The 26,453-nt window shown below is 22.4% G+C and overlaps 8 protein-coding genes across 8 annotated transcripts; 7 read left to right on the top strand and 1 right to left on the bottom strand.

Annotated features, from left to right (window-relative positions):
* Positions 1–438: 438 nt before the first annotated feature.
* On the top strand, positions 439–5,632 carry DICPUDRAFT_153718 (uncharacterized protein; the record flags this gene model as incomplete). The annotated part of the gene is made up of 4 exons (XM_003289302.1): positions 439–634; positions 707–1,749; positions 1,823–2,914; positions 3,005–5,632. The coding sequence occupies 4 exons, from the start codon at positions 439–441 to the stop codon at positions 5,630–5,632; spliced, it is 4,959 nt and encodes a 1,652-aa protein (XP_003289350.1).
* A 4,571-nt stretch (positions 5,633–10,203) lies between these two features.
* Positions 10,204–11,157, top strand: DICPUDRAFT_153721 (uncharacterized protein; the record flags this gene model as incomplete). Its single annotated transcript, XM_003289303.1, has 1 exon — positions 10,204–11,157. The coding sequence occupies one exon, from the start codon at positions 10,204–10,206 to the stop codon at positions 11,155–11,157; it is 954 nt and encodes a 317-aa protein (XP_003289351.1).
* A 1,347-nt stretch (positions 11,158–12,504) lies between these two features.
* On the bottom strand, positions 12,505–14,399 carry DICPUDRAFT_48548 (ammonium transporter AmtC). Its single transcript, XM_003289317.1, has 4 exons — positions 14,100–14,399; positions 13,222–14,028; positions 12,954–13,144; positions 12,505–12,880 (listed from the first exon to the last, which is right to left on the bottom strand). Exons 1-4 carry the CDS (start codon positions 14,209–14,211, stop codon positions 12,695–12,697), a joined length of 1,296 nt encoding a protein of 431 aa, XP_003289365.1. The 5' UTR covers positions 14,212–14,399; the 3' UTR covers positions 12,505–12,694.
* Positions 14,400–14,899: 500 nt separating this feature from the next.
* On the top strand, positions 14,900–16,504 carry DICPUDRAFT_80121 (uncharacterized protein; the record flags this gene model as incomplete). The annotated part of the gene is made up of 1 exon (XM_003289304.1): positions 14,900–16,504. One exon carries the CDS (start codon positions 14,900–14,902, stop codon positions 16,502–16,504), a length of 1,605 nt encoding a protein of 534 aa, XP_003289352.1.
* A 2,174-nt stretch (positions 16,505–18,678) lies between these two features.
* On the top strand, positions 18,679–19,170 carry DICPUDRAFT_153725 (uncharacterized protein; the record flags this gene model as incomplete). The annotated part of the gene is made up of 1 exon (XM_003289305.1): positions 18,679–19,170. One exon carries the CDS (start codon positions 18,679–18,681, stop codon positions 19,168–19,170), a length of 492 nt encoding a protein of 163 aa, XP_003289353.1.
* Positions 19,171–19,964: 794 nt separating this feature from the next.
* DICPUDRAFT_80123 (uncharacterized protein) lies at positions 19,965–21,384 on the top strand (the record flags this gene model as incomplete). Its single annotated transcript, XM_003289306.1, has 3 exons — positions 19,965–20,225; positions 20,290–20,731; positions 20,807–21,384. 3 exons carry the CDS (start codon positions 19,965–19,967, stop codon positions 21,382–21,384), a joined length of 1,281 nt encoding a protein of 426 aa, XP_003289354.1.
* A 483-nt stretch (positions 21,385–21,867) lies between these two features.
* Positions 21,868–23,194, top strand: DICPUDRAFT_56050 (uncharacterized protein; the record flags this gene model as incomplete). The annotated part of the gene is made up of 2 exons (XM_003289307.1): positions 21,868–22,266; positions 22,329–23,194. The coding sequence occupies exons 1-2, from the start codon at positions 21,993–21,995 to the stop codon at positions 23,192–23,194; spliced, it is 1,140 nt and encodes a 379-aa protein (XP_003289355.1). The 5' UTR covers positions 21,868–21,992.
* Positions 23,195–24,099: 905 nt separating this feature from the next.
* Positions 24,100–25,616, top strand: DICPUDRAFT_48551 (uncharacterized protein). Its single transcript, XM_003289308.1, has 3 exons — positions 24,100–24,385; positions 24,459–24,915; positions 24,986–25,616. The coding sequence occupies exons 1-3, from the start codon at positions 24,122–24,124 to the stop codon at positions 25,558–25,560; spliced, it is 1,296 nt and encodes a 431-aa protein (XP_003289356.1). The 5' UTR covers positions 24,100–24,121; the 3' UTR covers positions 25,561–25,616.
* The last annotated feature ends 837 nt before the right edge of the window (positions 25,617–26,453 follow it).

The following is a 26,453-nucleotide window of genomic DNA, read 5'->3' on the forward strand; positions in this document are numbered from 1 at the left end:
TTTAATTTTTTGTGTATTATGTGTATTAATATTGAATTGTAAAATAAAATCATAATCATATCATTATCATTATCATTATAATAAAAAAAACAAAAAAAAAAAAAAAGTCCAACAACAACAATTTTTCATATAATATATAATATCGAGTAACTTAAATCAAACACCATACAACCTTTGAGTATATATAAATAGCCAATTTATAAATACAACATCAACAACATATCTCTCACCCTTTCACACACAGAGACACACCACACAAATTTTATCAAAAATTAAATTTTCAAAAAATTTTTTAAAAAAAAAAAACAAAAATTTTTTGAAAAAAATTACACATTAGATTTAAAAAAAAACAATAGAATTAAAATTTTTTTTTCAAATCAAAAATAATATATAATATATAATATAATATAATTAATAAATAAATAAATAAATAATAAAATGAGTTCATCAGCGAATAATTCACAAACATCACAATCACCAGTTTCAATGTCACTGCCAGTGCCTTCATTGTCATCCTCTTCTTCATCATCAGAAAAAACTAAAGAAAAAGAAAAAGCAAAAAAGAAATTAGCAATTTTTTTAGACCAAAGTTTAGATTCATTTAAAAGATTTAAAGGTTTATCATCATTTATTGGTATGTACGATTTAACACACGATTATAAACTCTGAAAGATTCTAATACTTTTTTTTTTTTTTATTATTATAGCAAATTCTGATGAAAATGAAATAGATAAAGTTTTTAAAGAAAATTCATATCAAGTGTATCAGACAATGTTATCAACATTTTCGTCATATGAATTGGGCACATATAAAGGAAAACAAAGTTATGCAGAAAAAGAGGTATTAAAATTAATGGAATTGTTAAAAAGAATTTTAATACATTTGGAAGGATTTGTAAAAAAAGGGTGGCAAGTTAAATCTATAGTTAATGTATTGGAGAAGATGCTAGGTATTGAAAACGTTCAAAACATTAGAATGTCAGGTTTCTCTGTATTATTTATATTTCTAGAAGTAATGGAAAAGCCAGATAAATATAAATTAGAGTTGTTTGCTACTGCTATCGATTTTACTCCATTCACAGCAGATTACACCTCAAAAATTACATTTGCCAGAAAAGTATTTAGCGCCGCCACAGAATTAAAGAGATTTATTGTAATGCAATCGCCAGATGTCCCATCAAAAGAAGATGCAACTAAACTTTACGAACAAATTTTTATCCACATTGAAAAGAAAATTAATACAATCACATTACCAAATACATCTAATAATAATAACAACAACAACAACAATAATAATAATAACAATAACATATTAAATATATTCAATTTTTGGTTTGAATTAATCAAAATTCATTATTTACCAGTACTTTATCCAAATATATGCAAACAAAATTCACTCATACCAATCGATGATATCACAGGTTTCGTTAGTCATTGTCCACATGAACTCCAAGTCGTCACAATTAATTATATATGCACCTGGGTTTTAGGTAATAAACAAATCAGAGAATACTTTTTAAATCAAGATACCAGCTCATTGTTAATTGGAAGTGGTATTGGTGGCAGTAGCTTAAATCTCGCAGCTTCTATTGCAAATAATGCAGCAGCCTTAAATAGTTTACCAAATATAGTACCAGGCAAAGGAAACATTTCAATATTATTAGAAATTTATAGACAAAGTTGTAGATTACCATTAAAATATCATGAAGTTATTAAAAAATCAATTTCAACTTTTAAATACTTATTTTTGGTATGTCTATTTATTTTTTTTTAAATAATATCATTATATGTTATTAATATAAAACTTTATTTATTATCTATAGGAAAATACAAAAGATTTAGATTTAGGCGAAGATTTACCAATTTATCAAACATTTATTTTTAATGAAATGTTACATGTTTTTGAATTGGAATCACAAAATTTTGAAAAAGAAAGAGAAACCATTGGTCAATATATTATTGAAAATGTTTATAAATATATGATTGATCACTATGAACAATTAAAACCAGAACTCAAAGAGATTGTATTATTGGCTATGCTTCAGGGATCAGTAACATTGTTAAGAAAATCAAATCCAAATAAATCAGTAAGTACATCATTAGAGCAAGCAATTGTATCGACCACACTTTACGGTTGGATAAAATCAAAAGAAGTCAATAATAAGAAACTCTGGGACCAATTCCATCAACAATTTGAAGAACTCTACCACAGACCAGAGGTTATTAAACAAATTAAATCCAAATTATTCCAAGTAACATTAGTACTCAAAGAGCTTATATACCCACTCTCTCAAAGACTTATTACAAAGAAACAAAAAGATGCTAGAAATACAGCTAAAGGTGGTGAACCAAGATCATTGGATCACCAAGAAGTACCATCAGAGCCACCACAAGATCCAGCCATTCACCAAGCCATTCAATGGGATGTAGAAACCTGTAAAGCAATATGGCATTGTTTACTTGACCTCTTTAAGAATCTTCAAAAGATTAAAGATCCAATGATCCACGAATTGGCCACTCATATTCTTGTTGATATTGTTGACCTCTTTATTAGAACCGAATTGGAGGTTGAATTTTCTGATTACTTGGACGAATCAAAACCAAGACATCTTTCTCTCTTTAATATTTTTGGTTCAAGATTATTCGATACTTATCAATTGGACAGCAAATACACAAAGAGTAAAGTTTTAGCTTTGGGTTGTCTCTGTAGATTAGTATGCCGTCATCATCCACAATATCCAGTTTCAATTTTATCACATTTCTATAGTGTTATCAATTCAGCTATGATTGCTCCACCATCAAACGGTATCGATTTATCATGGTCAATTATTTTAAATAGTAGTAATATTTTTAATTTATCAATACCAGGTTCAAATATTTTAATACCAACTTATTTATATAAAATTAAGGTTATTGTAAGTTTAAATTTTTTATAAAATAATAATAATAATATTATGTGCATATAAAATATTAATTTTTTTTTATTGATTTTTTTTATTAATTAGTTAACATTAAAAGGTGAAGTTTCTGTACCATTAGAAGTTAGAAAGAAATGTATTGTAATCTTAAACTCTTTAATTTTTTATCCAAATCAATTCCCAAATATGGATATTTATAATCAAAGAGAAGTTAAAGGTAAATTATTAGGTAATGATTTGACAATGGCAGAAATGAAAAAGGATATTGTCGATATTTTACACATTACATTAAAGAGTGATAAAAACTCGGAGAATAAGGTAATTTGTGTCTGGGGTCTTTCAGTATTTTTAATGGAAGAATTCAATTGTACTTATAATCAAGATTTAATAAACGAAATCGTAGATGCCATTACTTCACATACTCTTATTATGGATACCGCCGTAGCTAGAGCTGCATTGGATGCTCTCTCCTCAATCGGTTTAATCTTTAATAAATTGAATAAGCAAACTATCCAAAAGATTTTAATTCCACTTTGTTCGAGTATTCTTAAAGTTTTACCAGAAATAGAGGCTGGCACATCATCAATAGCCGAGGTTACCATTGCAGGCCACTATCATTGTCTCTTAGATTGGATCTCTTTGGATAATAGTATTTTTGAAGATTCCTATTTCTCTGAATTCCGTTCTCTTTTATTCCGTTGTATCGAAGAGGGTCTTGGTTTGAAGGACGAAATGTGGAGCACCAATTCCATCACTAACCTTATGAAGTTACAACAACAAGAGGTCATTCTTGCTCCAATGGATCCAAAAGATTTGAAACAAGCCACAAAGAATTTAACAATTAGAAAGAATATGGTTTCAAAGATTAGTGACACTTTTAAAGGTGACAAGAGTGACAAGGCAAACGCAGCAGCTTCAGCTTCTTCCCAAGCAGAGGATGATCAAGATTTTTCAACTAAATTTGTTATTATTCACGATGCATGCGAAACTTTATTAAATCATTGTCTTAATTTCACCCATCACTTCCCATCCAAACAAGGTGCAGAGTTTATAAGTTCAATGATTGACGAAGAAGATGACAAAATGAGTGAAGATCCAGAAGTAACCGTTATCAATAGCAATTCTAATCCAGGTTTATCAAACATGCCATTATTTTGTGTATTAAATGAAAATGCTTTAATTTCTGTCGTCGAAATTCCAAAACCCAATGGTAATGGCACCTTAGCAAGATTGTTTATTCGTGATGCAACTGGAAAATATGTTTGGAATTTTGATTGTGATTATGATTTAGAAAACCAAATTAAAAATTCACCAGTTTCAATGTATATTAATAATGACAGCAACAGCAGCAACAGTGTATTGATTTTAGATTCAAACCAAAATAGTTATCAATTAATAAATAAATATTCAAATGACCCAGAAATAAAACCAGTCGAAAAAGATGAACAATTAAATAACCTATTATCCAAACTATCATCTGAACACCCAGAATGTTTACCACCAAGCGGCAAATTCTTAAACCAACCATTAAATCTATTAAAACCACAACTTGCAGATGTCTTTTTAAAGAACCAAAAAGAATTGGAAGGTTTCATCGAAAGAGAATCATCAACAGAAATGAAGAATCGTTATGCTCTTCCACCATCAGGCACTTCATGGTCAGCAACCATTCCAGATAAAATCAAACCAGTCGTTTCACAATCAAGTCGTTTATTAATGTCTTATTTAGGTTTCTTGGATGTAAATATCTATACCAATAGCATTAGACAGCTAGAATCAACCAACAAACTAAGCAGAGCCCTCACTCAGTTAGATATAACACCAGGTCGTGAAATTTTAAAGATTGGTGTCATTTATACAGGCGAGGGTCAAGATGACCAAAAAGAAATCCTCAGAAATGATCTTTCAAAAGGTTCCGATCTTTATCGTGAATTTGTTGATGGTTTAGGTTGGCCAGTAGAGTTAGAGAAACATCAAGGTTACATGGGTGGCTTGGATCGTAAGAAAACTACTGGTATCATTGCTCCATATTATGCTACTCCATCAGTCGAAGCTATATTCCACGACATTACTTTAATGCCAACCAATCCAACCGATTCACAACAAATTCATAAGAAACGTCATGTAGGTAATGATATTGTAAATATAGTTTGGTCTGAACATATTAGAGATTATAATAGCACAACCATTACAAGTCAGTTTAATGATGCTCTTATCATTGTTTATCCATTACCCAATGGTCTCTTTAGAATTCAAATCTATCGTAAAGAAACAAAAGTACCAATGTTTGGTCCACTCATTCATGGTATGTGTGTCAATAAAGAGTTGTTACCAATTTTAGTTCGTCTTACAGCCATCAATGCTTATAGATACGTTAGACATGCCACACCAAATTATTCAAAACCATATGTTTTAAGAAAATTCCGTATTAAAGAAATTGTTGATCGTTATGCTTCCGATAGAAATTATGTTGACTATATACATTCAATTGGTTCAGGTTCAAGTAATTTCCCTGTACAAATTCCAGTTTCTTCACCAACCTCTACCACTCCTTCAGCATCACCACCAACTACAAATCCTTCAAATATAAATAATCAAACCACACCATCACCAACTACTTCATCACCAACAACAACAACACCAACAACAACAGCAACAACAACACCAACAACATCGCCACCAGCATCGGCATCGGTATCACCCCAACAACAATAAACCTATATATAAAAATAAAAAATAAAAATTATAATAATAGTAATAATAGTAATAACAGAAATACCAAAATTATATAATATATTTTACATTTTTTTTTTTTTTTCTTTTTTTAAAAAAGAAATAGAAATAATATTTATTTAAATAATGCCACTATAATATACCAATCCTCACATCCCTCCTACTTTTCTAATACCATAAGCAATAACAACAACAACCAATATAATATAAAATAAAAATTAAAAAATTATTATCATCTATTTTTTTTTATTATTTTTTTTATTTATTAAATATATTCGAAATAAAAATAGATATTGTATTAAAGGATAATAACAAATGATTCCTTTTTAATTTTGGAGGGTTTTAATTTTATTTTTAATCATTTTTAGATTTAAAAAAAGAAACACTAAAATAGATACACACATCAGTCAGGATGTAAATAACAATTTTTTAATTTCTCCCCGGTTCATATTATAGATTATTTTTTATTTACTCTCCACAAACATAATACTAATATATAAAAACAAATCATTTTGAAATTTATGGGTTATCAATTTTCTCTTTTTAGTTATTATTGGCATAGTTTCTTTTATTATTATTGTTGAATTTGAATTTAATGGGACAGCAGCAGTTATTAGTTTTTTTTATTTTTTATTTTTTCCAATATAAAAAATGTGGATCACAGTTTATCTTTTTTTTTTTTTTTTTTTTAATCTTTTAAATCTTTACAAACATCTTTAAATATTATTTTAATTTTAGAGATAAAATCAAAAAAAAAAAAAATCAAAAATATAAAAACAATAGCAAATAAATAATGCTCTCTATCTCATTTTTTTTTTCAAAACTTGAAAAAGTTTATTAATATATGTTATTTAAAAACAGTTATAAAAATATCAAAACTCATCAAGATTATATTTTTTTTTTGTTTAATCTAAAATGGTTTTTTTTGACAATAATTAAAAGCTGAAAGTTAATATAGTTTCTTATGGCAAATAAAATAAGAGTATTTTTGAGAATTATATATTGTAGGAGAATTTTTATATGTAGTTTTTATTATGTACAAGTTTTTCTTTTTTATTTATATAAAAAAAAGAATAAAAAAAATTAATAAATATTATTATAGAGAATTGTTTTTTTTTTTATACATAATTTTTTTTTCTATAAATAATAATTGGAACCACTTTGGTAATAGTTTTTGATATATTCCCAATCAGAGTCGCTATCGTATGGTCTTCTCTTTGGTGTGATTCTATTTGGGTAGGAATATTCACTTATGGAATTTGAACCGTTACCATTTGAATTAATATTTAAATTAAATAATATGGTTGAATTTGATGAGTTGTTTTTAAAAGTTCCTAATGATTTTAATGAGTCTGTTGAGAATTTAATTAGTTTTTGAACAGTAAATGAAGGAAATGTAAAAAATTGTGAATGGAAAACTTACTTAAAATGGACATTTTTTATTTAAAATATATTATTTAATTAATTTATAAAAAGATAAATTTATACAAGTTTAAAAAAAAGTTGTCTATTTTTTTTATTTTAAAGTACTTTTTTATTTTAATTTGATAAAATAATAAAAAAATAATTTTTTAATTTATATTTTTTTTTTCTTATTTAAAATAATTGATTCAATATTAAACAAAAAAAAAAAAAAAAAAAAAAAAAAAAAAACCATTTAAAAAATCATTTTTATTTAAAAGATTAATTCCATCTAATTCTAAAATATAGTGTTTTCCTTTTCATTATATAATTATATAAAAATTATTGTTATTTTATTTGTAATTATTATTTTTTTTAATTTGTAACTTATTTTTTTTTAATTAATAATTTATTTTTTATTTTAAACTATACTTCATATAATTATAGATTTTTTTTCAAATTATTCTAGCACTATAATTTTAACAAAAGAGCGTGAGCGTGAGAATGAGAGAGTTTATATAAAATTCACATGGATATCATTGGGGTATTTTCATTTTTTTTTTTTTTCTTCTTTTACAATTTTTTTATTTTTTTATTTTTTATTTTTAATGGTAAAAATAACAATAACTATTATATCTTGTTTAATTTATTTTTGTTTAAATTAATATTTTGTAGGTTATTATCAATATCATTATTATTTTTTATTATTATATATACTATTCTATATATACAATGATGATTTTTTTAATATATAATAATTTTTAAATAAATAAAAATTAAAATAAATTATATAGAGACATACAAGCACATGCACACACATATATTTCACTATCTATCACCCACACTCCACTGTTTTAACAAAAAAATCAATATATATATATATTTTTAACCCCAGTTCTAACACTCCCACAAAAACAAAAAAAAAATTTCAAATTATATAATTTATTTTAAATATAAACCGAATACAATATAACCTATTTAACAATTCTCATTTTTCCATTGTGCTAGAATCTCAAATATCTAAAAAAAGTAAATAAGGTTAATGTAGCAGTTAATAACAATATTTTATAGATTTGCAAAAAAAAATTATATATTCATCATTCAATGATGATGTAAATATTGTTTATATATACTTTATGGTTTTATATATAAAATAAACACTCACACAGAGTATAACACAATAATAAAAACATAACACATTTTGTTTGAATCCATTAAAGTAAAATTTTTATATGACATTATTATTATTATATATATTAATTTTTCAGTATATACATTTTATTTAAAAAAGTAAAGATAAATGGACAATAATAATAATTATTTATTTTTTATTGTACATTGTAATAAACATACAGTATCTACATATGGAAATTCCCATTATGTTATATAATAAATTGGGAACTGTTTTTATTTTTTCCTTGTTTTTTAGAAATAATTATTTTATGTTGTAAATTTGACAATATTTTTAAATCATTAAAATTTAAACTATTTATATACACACATTATTTTTTCTCTACAATTTTTTTAAAATTATAAAATAGTATGAGTTAAAAATTCGGTCAAAATAAAATGAGGTATTTACATTTTTTAATGGAATTAATAAATTGATGAAATTTATTTAATTTTTTTATATCATAATTTACACACTAAAATTATTTACTCATTGGGTTTTTTTTTTTTTATAAATTTTACGACAAAGATTGAAAATAATTAATTTTAATTTTATTAACATGTTTGCATTTTTATTATAATGGTTTTTATTTTTTATTTCCTATTTTAACAAAATGTAGATTTTTAGATTTAATTTGCATATAAATAAATATAAGAGTTTTTAGTTTTTTTATTATATATTTCCAATATTTCCACCACATCTATAATATTCATAAATATAGTCATAATCCGATTGTCTATCGTAGGGTCTTTTTGGAGGAATATTTAATGGACCATCGACATAAACAGGACATTGACCCATAATAGAGTTTCCTCCAGTGTTTAGAGTAGAACCATTTGATTTAAAAATCACATTTTTAGAACTGGATTTTAAAGAGCCAAATTGTTTTAAAGAATCTAAATTTAAAAATAATTTAATTGTTAAATATTTATAATAAATATATAAATATAATAAAAGAATAACTTACTAAAAATTGTCATTTTTTATATATATACTTTATTTATAAATATAATTATACCAATAAAAGAATTTCATTTTATATTTAATTTTTTCTTAAAAAAAAAAAAAAAAAAAAAAATTAAAAAAATTAAAAAAAAAAAAAAAAAACAAGTACCTTTTTTTATTTATTAATTATTTATTTATTGGTTTGATTGTAAATATCAAATTATTTGTTATTTATTTTTAGTTTTAGAATTCATATAATATTGGATTTTTTTTTTTTTTTTATAAAACTGTGATAATTTTATTTTTTTAAAAAAAAATCATATACACAACACTTTAAATGAAATCATTTTAACAAAACATTTTTTATTTTTTTATTATTTATTCATAAATTAAATTTTGTAAGTTATTAATAATATTTATAAATTTAATTTACAATGGCTTTAAAATAATTTTTAAATTTTAAAGAAAAATTAAACAAATGACAAAAAATAAAAATTATAAATGAATGAGTAATTTACATTTAATCCCCAAAACATTTAAAATTTAAAACCCCCATGAAAAAAAAACAATTAAAAAAAAAAAAAAAATAGTAATATTATTTTCATTCAATTAAATTATTTTTTTTAAAATAATTTCTTTATCTGTTAAATAATCTATTAAAAGTAAATACAAAACATTTTTTGTTTAAAAAATATATTTAATGATTTTTTACAATGTTTAATAAATGATTAGTTTACCAGGGTTAATTTTTTAAAATTTTTAAAGGGAACAGTAATATTTTTTTTTATTTTATAATAGATAATTGATTTTTTTTAAGTTTTTTTGATTTAAAATTAAGGTTTTAAGATAAATTAATATTTATAAATGAACTTTCGGGAGTACTTTAAAAATGGGTTAATTTTTTTTTCAAAAATTTTTATTTTATTTTTTTTATAAAGAAAAGGGGTTTTATTTTATATTTTTATTTTAATTTTTTTATTAAAAAGGGGTTTATTTTATTTTTTATTATCATTTTTTTATTAAATTCAATAATAATATGCAAAAAGAAATTTATTATACATTTGACATTAACAATATCAAAGACAAAGAGTTTACAAAAGTTTTCGTAGATTGCCCATGGGAAGCAATTAGAAACCCAACCCCAATAGATGAAAGTGAGCATTTACAATGGCTAAAAGATTCAAATTTATTCGATTGTGATCAAGATGCAGAAAATTTTTTCAAAGATAAAACTTATATAATGAGTTCCTATATTAACCCTTTAAATCCAAAAGATAATATTATTTGGGTTATAAGAATGCACGATTTCATTTATATTGTAGATGATTTTTATTTTGAAAAAGGTTTATTAGGAGAAGAATGGGTAATCAATATGTTTGATAGGGATGCACCTCAAGATAAAATAGGTAAAACCTTTTGGAATATTATTGAAGGAATGGAAAAAACAGGAAATAAAAAAGCAGTAGAGCAGTTGTTACATGATACTAAGATTTGGGCATTATCAGTGTTTACTTATAACAAATGTAACATCAACTCGGAATCATCATTCGAATATTATTGCAAGTATCGTTGCTTGGATGTCGGAATGGATTTTGGTTTATCGACTGCAAAGGTTTTTGCAGAACCATTACCAAAAGAAGTTTTAGAAAGCTCAACTTATAAAAGAATCATTTTTGGGTACAACCAAACTCACTCATTAATCAATGATATGGTTTCTTTCGAAAGGGAAAGAAAAGAATCGAATAGAATGGCAAATTATGTTATGGTTCATGCATATAAAACTAACTCAGTTCAAGAGTCTATGTATCATTGTAAACAAATGGTTGAGGGGGTCTTTAATGAAATCAATGTATTATGTGAACAACTAAAAAGAGAATTCCCAGATGTTAGCAACTTGGATTTCCATTTAAATTTAATCAAATTAGTAATCAGTGGGGATAATTATGTATCAAATGATACAACCTACCCACGTTATAATTTAAATCATTAAAAAAACCTCTAATTTATTTTTTAATATAAGAACAATATTTTATCTTTTTTGTTTTAATTTATTTAAGCATATCTTGGGTCATAACATTCGTAAAAACCTTGGATATAACTTGTTCCTGATGTATCATCAAATGGGCTTTTTCTATATACTGGGCGTCCTGCATAATAAGGGCAGGTATCAGATGATATATTGTTACTTTCGGTAATTACTCCAGTTGTTTCATATATGACCATCCTTTTGGAAAAACTATTTGAACCTTTTAAACTTAATGATTTTATTGAACCTATAATATTTATATATTTAATTAATTAGTATTTTTTAATATTTTTTAAAGTTTTATAGAATACCAACCGAAAATTGTCATTCTCTAAATTGTAATTGTTATTTATTATAAAATTTTTTTTTTAAAAATTCTTTTATAGTCTTATTTAGTTTATTAAAATTTAAATTGAATATTTTTGTTCAATTTTTAAAGATTTAAGATTATTTCCATTATTTTAATATTTTTCAAATTTTTGTGGATAAAGAAAAAAAAAAAAAAAAAAAAATATATGCAACACTATCTATATATATATTATAAACCTATGAGTTCACAATTTTGTGAATTTTTTGTAATCTTTTAAAAAAATTGCTAATTTATTAAAATAAAATAAAAAAAACTGATTATTAAATTTAAATCATAGTTTTGATTCTTAAGGATCTATAAAAAGTAAAAACAAATTTAAAATGTTTTAAAAATGATGTAAACGATAAAATAAAATAGATTAAAAGACATTAAAATTGTTTTGGAATGTGGGTAAGAGATAGGTGTGGTAATAGAATTTTTTTTTTTTTTTTTCATAAATTACCAAAATCTATATGAATACACGGTATTTATAATCTTTTGTATCCAGGAAAGTTACAGATTGACAATAAATATTAATTTAAGAAAATTTTTATTAATTTTATTGAGGATTATACAATTAATTTGTTTTTTTTCTTAAAATGGAATTTTTAAATTTGCATTCTTTTCTTTATAATCAAAAATATTAAAAAAAATAAATTTTAAAACAAATTACAAATGTTTTTTCTATATATTAATATTGAATACAAATTGATGAGTTTTTTAATCATATAAATGATAGTTATAATATATACGTTACACAATTTTGATTAAACACAAACACAATCGTGTCAAAAATTATCCAATCAAAATAGTAGTTTTAAATATTTTCATTCTATAATAAATTATAATGAAAAATATTTTTCATATTCATAAATAATAATATGAATTAAATAATAAAAATAAAAATAACAAAAACAATAATAAAAATAAATATAAAAATAAAAATTATAATAATAATGATATTAGTTTTACAAAAAGTTGATTATTTATTTAAAATATTTAAAAATTAAACAAATTTGAAAAATTATAGTGAAAATATTATGGTAAATATATAAAAGTATTACCATATTTTATAAATTATTATTATTGTTACTACTGTTTTTTATGATTATTATATATACAATTTTTTTTTTAAAATATTAAACATTATTATTAATCAAAAGTATAGGCTCTACTACCGTCATTACTATTATCCAAACCTGCTAATTCTGTATCTACATCAACTCTAAGTTTTCCAAAATAATCCATTGTAAAAAAGAAAATTGCAGATAAAAATCCCGCCCACAGTATTGCTAAAACCATGCCTACTAATTGGACCCATAATAAACTTATTCCACCCTATAAATAAAATAATAACATTAGAATAGGTTCAATTTTTTTTTGAATACAATTCTTTGTTTATATTACTTACACCATAAAAAATGCCACCTGGTAAAGTGATTTCAGGATTACGAACTCTACCATGAGTTGCAAAAAATGCAACACTAATTAGACTCCAACACCCTCCAAAAAGATGAATCGCAGTTGAGTCTACTGGGTCATCCAATCTTAACCAGTTTAATAATGCCCATGATGATGCATAATAAACAATACCTCCAATAACTATAATTTTTATAAAAATTTAAATTAGTAAATTATAATATGAATATAACTATTACCAAGTTAATTTTAAAACTTACAACCAATGACAATTGCAGCCCAAGGCTCAATATATGCACATGATGAGGTTGATGATACTAAACCTGCAATTAAACCATTAATTCCTTTAACTAAATCGTAATGTCCTTTACAAATTTTACCAATTGCCAATACAGTTACTAGACCAGTTGCTGCGGATAATGTTACTACAACACTAACTCTTGAAGCAGGGATAACCCTATTCTTTGTCATTCCCATAGAGGCACCCGCCGTATAACCATACCAAGAATACCACAGTATCATAGCACCCAAACTCATGAGTACAACTGAATGGCCAGGTAAGTTTTTCGGTTTACCACTATCCTGATTAAATCTTCCTATTCTGGGACCTAATAAAAAGCTGCCACAAGCACCTGTTATACCAGCGACAATGTGAATTACAGCACCACCTGCAAAATCTACAATACCTAAATCAAATAACCATCCATTTTGACTCCATATCCAATGTGCTACAAATGGATAGATTAATACAGTTTGTACTAATGTAAACAATATATAGCAATGTAATTGTAATCTTTCCGCCATCGCACCTGTTGCTATTGTTGTTGCTGTTGCTGCATAAGCCCACTGTATCATCCAATATGCATAATGGTTATAATCCATTAAAAAATAATTACCAAATCCCATAAATGAATTCGGATTCGCTTTACCAAACGCAAACGAATGCCCCAAACAATAATACGATATCGCGCAAATTGCTGTATTTATAACATTCTTTAATAATATACTTTTTGTATTTTTTGCTCTAACCATACCTGCTTCCAACATACCAAATCCTGCTTGCATAACTATAAAATTCTAAATTAATATTTTGTATAATAAAAAATATTAATCTTGATAAATTATTAAAGATACTTACAAAAAACCAAATTTGCAGCATCCAAAATCCATGATGTATCCATATAATATTCTAAAGAATATTCAGATGAAGATGCCTCATCAGATGATGATGACATTGAAAATTGTTCCATTTATAATTTATACTATTTTTATTTTTTTTATTTATATTTTATTTTATTTTATCTTTATTTTATATTTTATTTTTTTTATTTTTTTTATTTTTTTAAATTATTTTAATTTACTCTAAAATAAAAAAAATATTATTAATAATACATTTATATATCTTAATATTTAAATAAATTATATATTAAAAAATAATAAAAAAATTAAAAAGATATCAAATTTTAAATAAAAAATAAAAAAAAAAAAAATAAAAAAAATTAAATTTTAATGTTTTATTTTTTTTTTTTAAATTTTTTTTTTAAATTTTTTTATCTCGATAAATAGTAATTATTTTCATATTTTAGAATAAATAAACATAGACATTTTTTATTCCCTTTTATTTTTTTTTCGCTATAAAAATTTTTAGCATAAATATTATTATTATATTAATTTCAAATTATATAAACTATGTTACTAAATAATTCTTTATTTAATATAACACAATCTTTAATAAAAATTGAATGTAAATATCTTAATATATATATAGATTACTATTTTTTTACAATTATTAAACTTCACTTAAATTAATATATTTTTTTTTTAAATTTAAAAAATTAATTTTCATTTTTTATTTTTTTATTTTTTTTAAAAATAATATTTTTTGATCTTTTTTTTTTTATTTTTTTTATTTTCATTTAATTATGTATAAATTTTAAAATGACCAAAAAAAAGATAAATAAAAATGAAAGTGTAAATCAAAGTTATACTAGTAATAGCAATAGTAATGGAAAAATCAATATAGCAGATTATTTATTTGGAATATTTTTATTTATTGTAATGTTATTCCACTTGGTAATTTGTCCATTCACCAAAGTTGAGGAAAGTTTTAATTTACAAGCTATACATGATATTATACATCATGGTATATCAAATGATAGAGAGCAATTGGCAAGTTATGACCATTTAGAATTTCCAGGTGTTATCCCAAGAACATTCATTGGATCATTATTAGTTTCTGCTGTAACAGTACCAATAAAGAAGTTTTTTGAAGCAGTTATAAGTGATCCAGAACATCAATATTCAAAACTATTAGATTTGTTCATTTGTAGAGGTGTTTTAGGTTTATTTACAAGTATCGCATTGTTCAAATTTCAAAGGGCAATTTCATGGAAGTTTGGCAGGGTTACAGGTTATTGGTTTTCGTTGATTACTTTGACACAATTTCATTTAATGTTTTACATGACTCGTACACTACCAAATACATTTGCAATGGTACCTGTATTGTTTGCATTGGCTAATTGGCTTAGAGATAAAACAGGTCCAATGGTTGTATGGCTCACTATTGCCATCTTTATTTTTAGAAGTGAGGTATTGGTATTAGCAGGTCCAATCGTTCTATGTTGTTTAGTCGTTCAAAGAAACTTGTCTTTTGGTAAATTTATACTCTTGGGAATTGTAACTGCAGTTCTTTCAGTGGCCACCAGTGTTGGTATCGATAGTTATTTCTGGCGTAGATGGCTATACCCAGAAGGTGAGGTTTTCTTGTTTAATACAGTGGAAAATAAGAGTTCAGAATGGGGAACATCACCATTTTATTGGTACTTTTTAAATGCACTTCCAAAGACATTGGCCTTATCAACCTTATTATTCTTTGCTGGCATCTTCTATGAAGGCAAAAGAGTAGCAGTTTATATTGTTCCAGTATTAGTATTTGTAGGTCTTTATTCAATATTGCCACATAAAGAACTTCGTTTCATCTTTTATAGTATTCCAGTAATCAACATGGTCTCTTCATTGGGTGCCTATCGTTTAACCACTACAGTCAAACTTAACCGATTCTTTAAACTAATTGTCAGTCTTGGAATCGTTGGTATTATAGTTGGCAACTTTCTTTTATCAATGGGATTCCTATATGTATCAAGTTTCAATTATCCAGGCGGTTATTCTTTCATTTCACTTCACAGTCATTTAGGTATAACAGATAGCTCTGGTTTATTTTTATTAAAACAAAACAACGACAGCAACCATCAAAAGTACAAAATTCACATCGATAATTTAGCAGCAATTACAGGTGTATCTAGATTCGGAGAAGTTGCAACCACTAATCAATTTGAATATTCTAAAAAAGAAAGAGATGTTATTTTAACAGATTACACACATATTATAGCACCCAATACAACATCAACAAATAAAGGTTTTATTGAAATAGATTCAATTGATTCTTACAGTTCAATTAAATTTTCAAAAGAATATCCATATATTCAAATTATTAATTTACCATCATTATATATAATGGAAAATGATAAATATAATAGAAAATAAAATAAAATAAAAAATATAAAATAATATAAAATAAAATAATTAAACACTTTAAAGCATTATTATAATTACTCTATTTTTAAAAATTAATTACTCTTCATTTAGTTTATAATAAATTTGCTATTTTTATAATCCATTTAATTGATAATTATTTTTCATTTCAAAAAAAAAGACACAACCCCCCCATTTTACAAATACTTACATTCCACAATTTTGAAAACCACATTTAAAAAATATATTTTTATAATTTAATTTGTTTATAATAAAATAGTTAAAAATAAAATAATGTAAAATAAAAATAAAAAATAAAAAACATTAGAATACAAAATGAAAAAAAAAATAATTATAAAAAAATAAACAAAATAATTAAAATAAAATATTTTGAGCATTGTATAAATGTTTGAAAAAGAAAAGACATTGTTTTAATTAATAGTTTTGAGATTTTAATTAATTTTAGTTTTAAAATAATTAATTAAAATATTAATTAATTAATCTCGAAAAATATTAAATATTTAATATATTATATTGTTATTGGTCTAAATTCTTTATTTTTTGAAAATAAATTATTCATTATTAAAAAACCTCGTTCAAGAAAGATTTTTTTATTGTTTTAAATATTATTATTAATTTTGATTTGAAATTTTTAATTTATTTTACATTTAATAAACTCTAACTGTAAATAATATATATTTTTAAAAACTATCGAATCAATATCAATAACATACCAAATTCGAAACTTAAAAAAAATAAAATTCCCAATCTATTGATTTTATATTTTAGAGGTGTATCTATCAATGTAAGACAATATTCAAATATAAATCCCTTTCTACCCATAATAACAACTACATTTTAACCACATACAATACTATAACAACCAAATGATAACCACCCCAAAAAAAAATTAAATAAAAAAAAACCACATGATATAAAACTTCACACACTTAACCAACACACACCACACACACACCACACAATAATATAAACAACACTTTTTATTTTAAATGTCAAATTAATAACACAATCAAATCATATATAAACCTTCACCCAATCATTTCTTTATATGTTGTAAATAATTATTTAAAACAATACACCACATCATTACACTGTACTATTTCAAATAATATAAATTTATAATAATTGTTTATTTTGATTTTATTTGGTTAAAAAAAGAGAGTGAGCATGAGTGTGTGGTTTAAGATCTATTTTAAAAATCAAACCACATTAAAATAATGATTTTATTTATTATTTACAATAAATAATGATAGGGAAATTTATAAAAAAAAAAAACAATGTGTAAATTTTTAAAACACTTTTCATCACAATCAAACGAGATTTAAAATTTCCTTAAACTTTTTGGTAATAATTAAATAAAGAAATTTTTTATTTTTATCAATTTGTGATATAATTATATGTTTTTTTTATAATTATATCATTCTTTTTGAAAGTTTGTTTTTTTTCATAATTGTTTTTTTTGAATTGATATATTAAAATAAAAATAGAAAATAACTTCATATCCATTTTAAAAAGAAAAACTTAAAATAATGAATATATTAATAAAAAAAAACAATTGAAAAAAAATTATTAAAAATGTTGTCGTGTCATTCTCCATACATATATGTACATTTATATATTTATCATTCTCTAAAAATTGAGGTTATGTTTTTAAAGTGGGGTTTTTTTTTTTTTTTTTTTTTTTTTTTAAATTAAATTTAAATTTGTCTTTTTATTTATGGTTTAGTGTTTTTGGGTTAAATTAATAATTTCATAATAGATTTGTGTTATATGTGACAAAGGAGATTTATTTTATTGAAATGGATGTTCTACCATTCACAAAAACGGAAAGTCAAATATAATAAAAAAAACAATATGTGGTTTAATTTTTTTTTAAAAGAAATTAAATATATGAAATAGTTAATTTCTATATTTGAATTGGTTATAAGTATATCCATTTTTCCATTATTTTCTCAAGTTTATATTTAAATTTTAGTGAACCAATAACAATCATACAAATTTTCATTTATAAAAAAAACTATAAAAAGAAAAAGAAAAATTATTTTAAAATCATTCAATCAAATCATTAACAACTACAAATTAAAAAAACAAATAATTATAATAATATTACATTAATTTTTTATTTATTTATTTAAAAATATATCTTTTATAAAACACAATTTAAAATGTTCAAATTAATAATTTCTTTAGTTATTTTAACCATTTCTGCCTTCTATTTAATTTCAGCTTCTGGCCCATACGATACATTAGCTCAATGCCAAGCTGTATGTAAAGATAACAATCCATGTAATAAAAAAGAGTGTCTCTGGTACTATGGCTATTTCTGCGATATTTCTCCATTAAATTGCGATGACACTAATGCTTGCACTACTGATTCTTGCACTGCTGCTGGTACCTGTTCTAATATTCCAATTAATTGTGATGATAATAATCCATGTACCTTTGATTATTGTCATGGTGCTCTTGGCTGTATCCATGTTACCCAAGATTGTAATGTTGTTGTTCCATGTAATAAAACTGCCGATTGCCAAAGAGGTAAAAGATGCGAAACCTACAAATGTATTTCCGGTAGATGCGATTATGACCCAGTTGTCTGTCCACCAGAACTCCCATGTTCAGAAGGTTCAGGTGCATGTATCAATGCTCCAACCAACTAAAATATTTATATTAATATCATACATTTATTTTATTTCTATTTGATTTAATTATCAAATATTTATTATTTATTATATTTATTTATTCTAAAATTTAAATAAACTATTTATTTAATTATTTATTTACTAAAAAAAACTATATTTAAAAATTCTATTTTTAATATTCATACCTAATAAAAAAGAAAAGGTGGTGTGTGTTAAAACTGCTAATTATTATTTTTTTTTTATTTTTTTTATTTTTTTTTATTATAATGATTTTATTATTTTAATATAATGTATTTAATGTTTATAATAATTTTACAGTTGATTGGATGAATCATTCATAAAGTAATAATGATTTTACAATTTTTTAAATTTATATATTTTTAATTTTCCACACTTTTATTTTTATCTTTTAAATTTCATAATAAAAGATTTCTTACTAAAAATGTATTTTTAATGCAATAATGTAAACCTACATTATTACTTTGCATAGTATTTTATTTATACACACCCCACAAACAACAAAATAAATTATACAGATAATATTGATTGATGAATAAAAAATAATAAAAAATAAATAAAAATATTTGTAAATATAAAAAAATTAAAAAATATAAATATATTAAATATATTAGGGGTGTGTGAATATTAATAATATACAAGTATATAAAAACATAAATGTGTTATATTTTTAAATAAAATCAGGTATAATTATCTTTTGATTTTTTATTTATACTTTGTTTCTATTTCTCTTTTTTTTTTTTTTCTCCTCTTTTTTTATTTAATTCATTTATTAAAATTTTATAGTTTTTAAAATGAATATAAAATATATACTAATATTAATATTTACTACATTCTTGTTTAGTAACTCGAGTGGATTAAGAATTAGAGGTTCATTCGACACTCCAAAAGTATGGAAATATTTAGGTAGATTTGGTTTTAATAAAGGAGGTTATATAGAGTTAAATAGTTTTTGGAGTACAACAGATTCAACAAAAATAGTATTATATTCAGATAAGAATCCATATATTGATGGAATTTTAAAGGGTGATTCAAATGATAATTGTTATACAAAGGTAAAAATAATTATAATAAATGTATATTAAATTTTTTTTTTTTAACATTATCTTTTTTATTTAGGTAAATAAAGGTGACTATATATTTACATTAAAGTCACCCCATATGATATATAACATTTCTCAACAACGTCAAAGATATTGGTACTTTGCAATTGCAGATTGCGATCCAAATATAATTCAACCATTTGATCATTTAGATTGTGAATATGACCTAACACTCAATAACCCTGGCAAAAATATATTTGAGACCAATATATCTTCTGATCAAAAATCCATTCCTATTACACATATTGTATTTTTGGGCATTTATTTTATACTTTGTGCTTTCATTATAGGGATAATTGCCAAACTAAAATCAAAACAATTGAATTTCAAACAAATGTTACTCCTATTACTTACAATGCTTTTTTATATAGTAAGCTTAAGTTTGTCTGTTGTAAATTGGTTTTCTATCCTACATAACAATGGATATGAATTAAAATTCGCCTCAATATTATCAAATGGTATGCACATATGTGTAGAATCTTCTTTAATAATTTATTATTAATTTTTATTTTTTTCAGTATTTTATATTATAGGAAATGGAATTTTCATATTACTCATACTCCAATTAGGTCAGGGATGGGTTCTTGTGTCCAATTATCATTTGATACACCCAATTAGAAGGATTGTAAACTATATAGTATGCATAGTGGAGGTATTTTTAAGTGTTTTCATCTTTATTTTTTATATCTATAAAAAACCAGAATATGACAGTGACATATATTTTTATGATACAATACCAGGGTATATTTTACTAGGTGTTTATATTATCATAATATTTTACTTTATTATTGGTAACATATATGCACATGTCAGATTAAGAACTAATCTAGATTCAAATAACGCACAATTAAAGAAATTTATTATTATATTTACAATTATTTATTCACTATGGCTAATATCAAATCCAGCAATTGTTTTAGTAGCCCATTTTATGGATCCATGGATTAAATATAAAATTATTGTTATTCTCAATCTATCTATAGTAACCATTTTCATTATAATATTAATGGTGATGTTTTTACCAGTTAAAGGTAACTTGGCAATTAAATTACTAAAAAATCAAAGAGATAGTATTTATTTTAATCAAAATAGAATGAATAATTTGTATTAATAAAATAAATAAATAATTTAAATTTTTTTATATATAAAATATTATTTATATTTCTATTTTTTATTTTTTAATAAAAAAAATAAATGAAATAATATCTAAAACTTTTTATTTTTTTTTTTTTTTAAATCTTCAATATAAAAAATATAAAGATTGTATTTGATATGTGTTAAACTTTCTAAATAAGTTTATTTATGTGTGTGTGTGTGTGAAAAATTTAAAAAAGAGTGGTTAAAAGTAATAGGGTGTTAACATATAAGCATTTTGTTTTATTTAAAACTACATGTAATTAATAATTTTTCATAATCCAACGTATCTATCAAAATTTAACCCACCAATAAATATAAAATTATAAAATATATATTTTTCTTTTTTTTTTTTTTTAATTATAAAATATATATTTTTTTTTTAACATTTAATTTTTTTAATAATTTAAAAAAAAAAAAAAAACAAAGAGAAAAAAGAATAAAATATGATTTTAAATTTTTATTATTACAATATTTAAAGTTATTTTTTTTATTTTATCATTTTTTTTCAAAAGTTATGTTTTTTTATAATTTTTAATAATTTTTTTATTTTTTTTTATTCAAAAATATTTATAATTTAAAAAAATGATAGAATATGTACCAAAAGAATATACAATTGATCAAGTTGTTATACCTAGGATTCAATTGATATTTTTATGTTTATATGTAGGGCTTTTAGGTATTTGTTTATATTTTGTAATTTCACAGAGAAAAAATGGTTTAAAATGTGAAATTTTAGAAATCTTTTCTGCAATTCTTTTAACTTTTATAATTAGTTTATCACTATTTATTGCAAATTGGATATATATAATAAGAAATGGTGATAATGAAATTCAATATGCAGATTTATTTGGTAATAGTAGGTATTTTAAAAATTATAATTTTAAAATAAAATAAAATTAATTAAATTTTTTTTTCTAGTTTTTTATATTTTGGGTGATGGGTTGTTTTTATTATTACTGCTCATTATAGGTCAGGGATACACTCAATCTGTTCATTATGGTCAAAATATATTTCAAAGAATTTTAAATTATTTAATTACTTTTTCAATGATTGGACTTAGTTGGGCAATTTACATTATGTATATATTCAAATCAGAAAGATTAAATGATGATAATAGTGCAAATAATTATTTATATTATTTGGATACCATTCCAGGATATATTTTAGCATCATTATATTTAGTAATTATGGGATTCTTTATTTTCAGTAACCATCTTTACCGTCAAGATGAAATAGATGAAAGAAAAAAGAAAATAATATTCATTTTTACATGGGTTTTTATTTCATGGTTTGTAATCCATCCAGTGGTAATCATAGTTGCACATTTCGTTGACCCATATATCAAATATAGAGTTGTTACTATTGTAAATTTATGTGTAAATACTATCTTCTTTTCATTATTGGTTTATTTTTTTAGACCCAAATTAAGCAACCAAACTGGTCACTTTTTATTGGCTGGTGGTGATTTATTCCAAGATGACTATGATGATGAAGATGAAATATTAAGAAACCAAGCTAGCTCAAGTGGAAAGAATGATAAAAAGGAATCAATTTTTAATAGTTTACACAATATGATAAAAAATCATAATAATAATACTACAAATCATTATAATAGTAGTAATAGTATTGACATAAAAGATAATATTAGTATATCACCAAATAATAACAATAACAATAATAATAATAATAACAATAATAATAGTGGTAGTGTTAATAGTAATAATAGTAGTGTTGGTAATAATAATAATAATAATAATAATATTGATTTAAATATAAGTCAATAATAAAAACTAAATAAAGATTATTTTTTTTTTTAAAATTTAAAAATTACAATATAATTTTTACCATTTTTAAATAACTATTTAGATGGATAAATTTAAAAATCTCAATTTACTTTTATATTGAAATTATTTAAATTAAAATTAAGATTTAAAAAAATAAAGATAATATAATTTAAATATTATTTTTAAATTTTATTATAAAAATAATATGTAATAAATTTTGATGTTTAGACGATATTTAAGTGTGGACGGGTAAAAATTTAAAAATAATTTTTTGTTTACTAAAATAATATAATTTCCTGAGTGTGGTAAAAAGTATTTTTTTTATTTTTTTCTTAATTAAAAAAAAGAAACTAAAAGTAAACATTTAATACAATTTTTGCGAAAGATAAAATGATTTTAGAGACAATATTATTTACAAAAATATATACCATTATAATGATACTATTCATTTTTTATATTTTTATTTTTCCTTTATTTAAAAATAAAATAAAATATTATTGTTATTTTTTTTTTCTATAAGGGTGAGTGAGTGTTTTTGATAGTGTGTGTGTGTGTGTGTGTGCTTGTGCTTGTTATATAAAATTAGTAATAATAATAATAATAATAAATATATATATCATTAATTTAAAGATAAAAGGAATGTGTTGTTTCAAAAAAAATTATTTATTATACCAAATTAATATAAAAAATTAAAAAAAAAATATCAATTAAATTATTTTAAACTGTTTTATAAGATAAGAAAAAATAATTTATATTTATATTTAAATAATTTTTTTTATTTTCAATTTAATTTTAGTTTAATTCATTTATTAATTTTTTTTTATTTATAAAATAAAAATAAAATAATCAAATAACATTTTTTTTATTTTTTTATTTTTTTGTTTTGAATCAAAAATAGAAATAGTATTTAAATAATAGAATAATAAAATGAAGATATATTTGTTTTTAGTTTTGGTATTTTCACTTCTAACTTTTTCAAACTCATTAGATATAAATGGGTTTTATTCTAAACCTAGAGAATGGCAATTTATAACTAAATTTTGTTTTCAAGAGAATGGAGGCCAAATAGTAATGAGATTTTTCAACTCTTTTTCAAAAAATACTAAATTATATTTATATTCTGATAGAAATCCAAATTACCAAAGATTATTAGATGATATGCATGGAAATAAATATTCTTGTCAGGAAAAGGTAATTTTTAAATTATTCTTAAATTTAATATATTTAAAAAAAAAAAGTATTAATATATATTATTATTTAATAGGTATCATGGAGTAATTATTCATTCTCACCTTTTGATATTAAAGATGATCAAGGCCCATTTGATTCTCATATGCAAGTAAAAGAAGTTACCCAACAAAGAGATCGTTTTTGGGTTATTGGTATTGCTGATTGTGATTCAAAATCAACAAGCAAATATTATGCCCAATATTACTTCACTCTTTTAAACAACGGAGATAAAATCGATAGTGTATTATCTGCAGATCAACAATCAATTCCTCAATCCCACATGTTTTTCTTTTTATTATACATAATTTTATTTGTAACTTCAATTGTATTTACTATTATACTCAAGAGAAAAGGTTTAGAACCAAAAGTAGTTTTATTCTTTTCATTAGTTGTATTTATTCATTTGGCTTCAATAATATTGTTTTTAACCAACTGGGCAAATCTTATAAGACATCAAACTGAAATTAAATTGGCAAATCTATTTGGTAACTGTATGTATTGTGTTTTTATAAAAACATTTAAATTCAAATATATTAACATTTTTTTCTTCTATAATAATAGGTTTTAATATTTTGGGAAATTGTATTTTTATTTTATTATTATTGATGGTTGGTCAAGGATATACTACAAGTATCTACTATGGTTCAGTCATTAAAAAAATAGTAAATGTAGCTGTGGTTTCACTTATTTTTGTATTAAGCATAATTATCTATGTATGCTACATATATAAATTGCCAGATTATAATAATTATGTATACTTTTTGGATACAATTTCAGGATACGTTTGTCTCAGCTTTTATGTAATAATCATATTCTACTTTATTATAGGTAATCTAATTGCTGGTTCAAAACAAAACGATCCATTAAAAAAGAAATTTATAAAGATATTTACCTTTATATTTTGTGTATGGTTAATTGCACAACCACTAGTAGTTTTGGCCGCTCATTTTACAGAACCATGGGTAAAATATAAAGTAATTACAATATTAAATTTAGTAATCAATTCAATTTTCTTTATTGTATTTTTAGTAATGTTCAGACCAACACAAAATAACCTTGTAGTCAAAATTTTGCAACATGATGAAAAATTAGGTGATAATCCATTGCAAATAAGAGATGGTTATGAATTTAATTAATTTAAAAGAAATATAAATATATAAAAAATATAATAAAAAAAAGATAAAATTATTTTAAAAAAAAAGTATAATTTGTGAATATTATTTTTTATTGTATATCTATTTTTAAATCTTTCTTTTAAACTTTGCTATATCAAATAGGTAGTAAGTTTATTCTGGTACCAATCTATTATTTATATTGAACTTTATCTGTCAAACTATAATTTTGATGATATTTTTTTTTTAATATTTAATCATGTTAAAAATATATTGTATTTTATTTTTATAAAAACTTTTTGTGGGTATATGCATATAAAAGTTAAGATATACATAAAATAATAATAAATGTTGATGGGGGTGATACAAAAAAACTGTGTGTATGGGTGGGTGGTGGGATGTGAAATTGACAATACCATTATTTTTTAAATAATAAATTTTAATTTTAATATTATTTATTTATGAATTTTTTTTCAAATTATATATCTTTTTAATTGGTTGTTTTTAAATTATATATATTATAGTTAACATCATCAATCATGTATGTATATACCCCTTTTGTAATTTTGAAATAGCAAATAATAACTATTTGTTTTTTTTTTTATAAAGTGGTTATAGTGGTAGCATTACTACATTTTCCTTTTTTTATCTCTAGTATGTAAGTAACTCACTATTTTTTACCTTACCTTGTTCTTATAATTTAACAATGATTTTTGGGAAATAACTTTATTACGATAATTCGTAAAAATAACAACTCAATAAAACATTTTGGTATATATCTCAAGTATTAAACTTAAAATTATTATAAATTATTTTAAAAAATAACATTAAAAAAAAATTTTAATTATAAACAATAATGTATATATAAATAATAATTTAATAATAAACTAATAAAAAAAAAAAAAATTTTAATTTTA

This window comes from Dictyostelium purpureum (genome assembly GCF_000190715.1).
Source record: "Dictyostelium purpureum unplaced genomic scaffold DICPUscaffold_171, whole genome shotgun sequence".
Lineage (NCBI taxonomy): Eukaryota > Evosea > Eumycetozoa > Dictyosteliales > Dictyosteliaceae > Dictyostelium > Dictyostelium purpureum.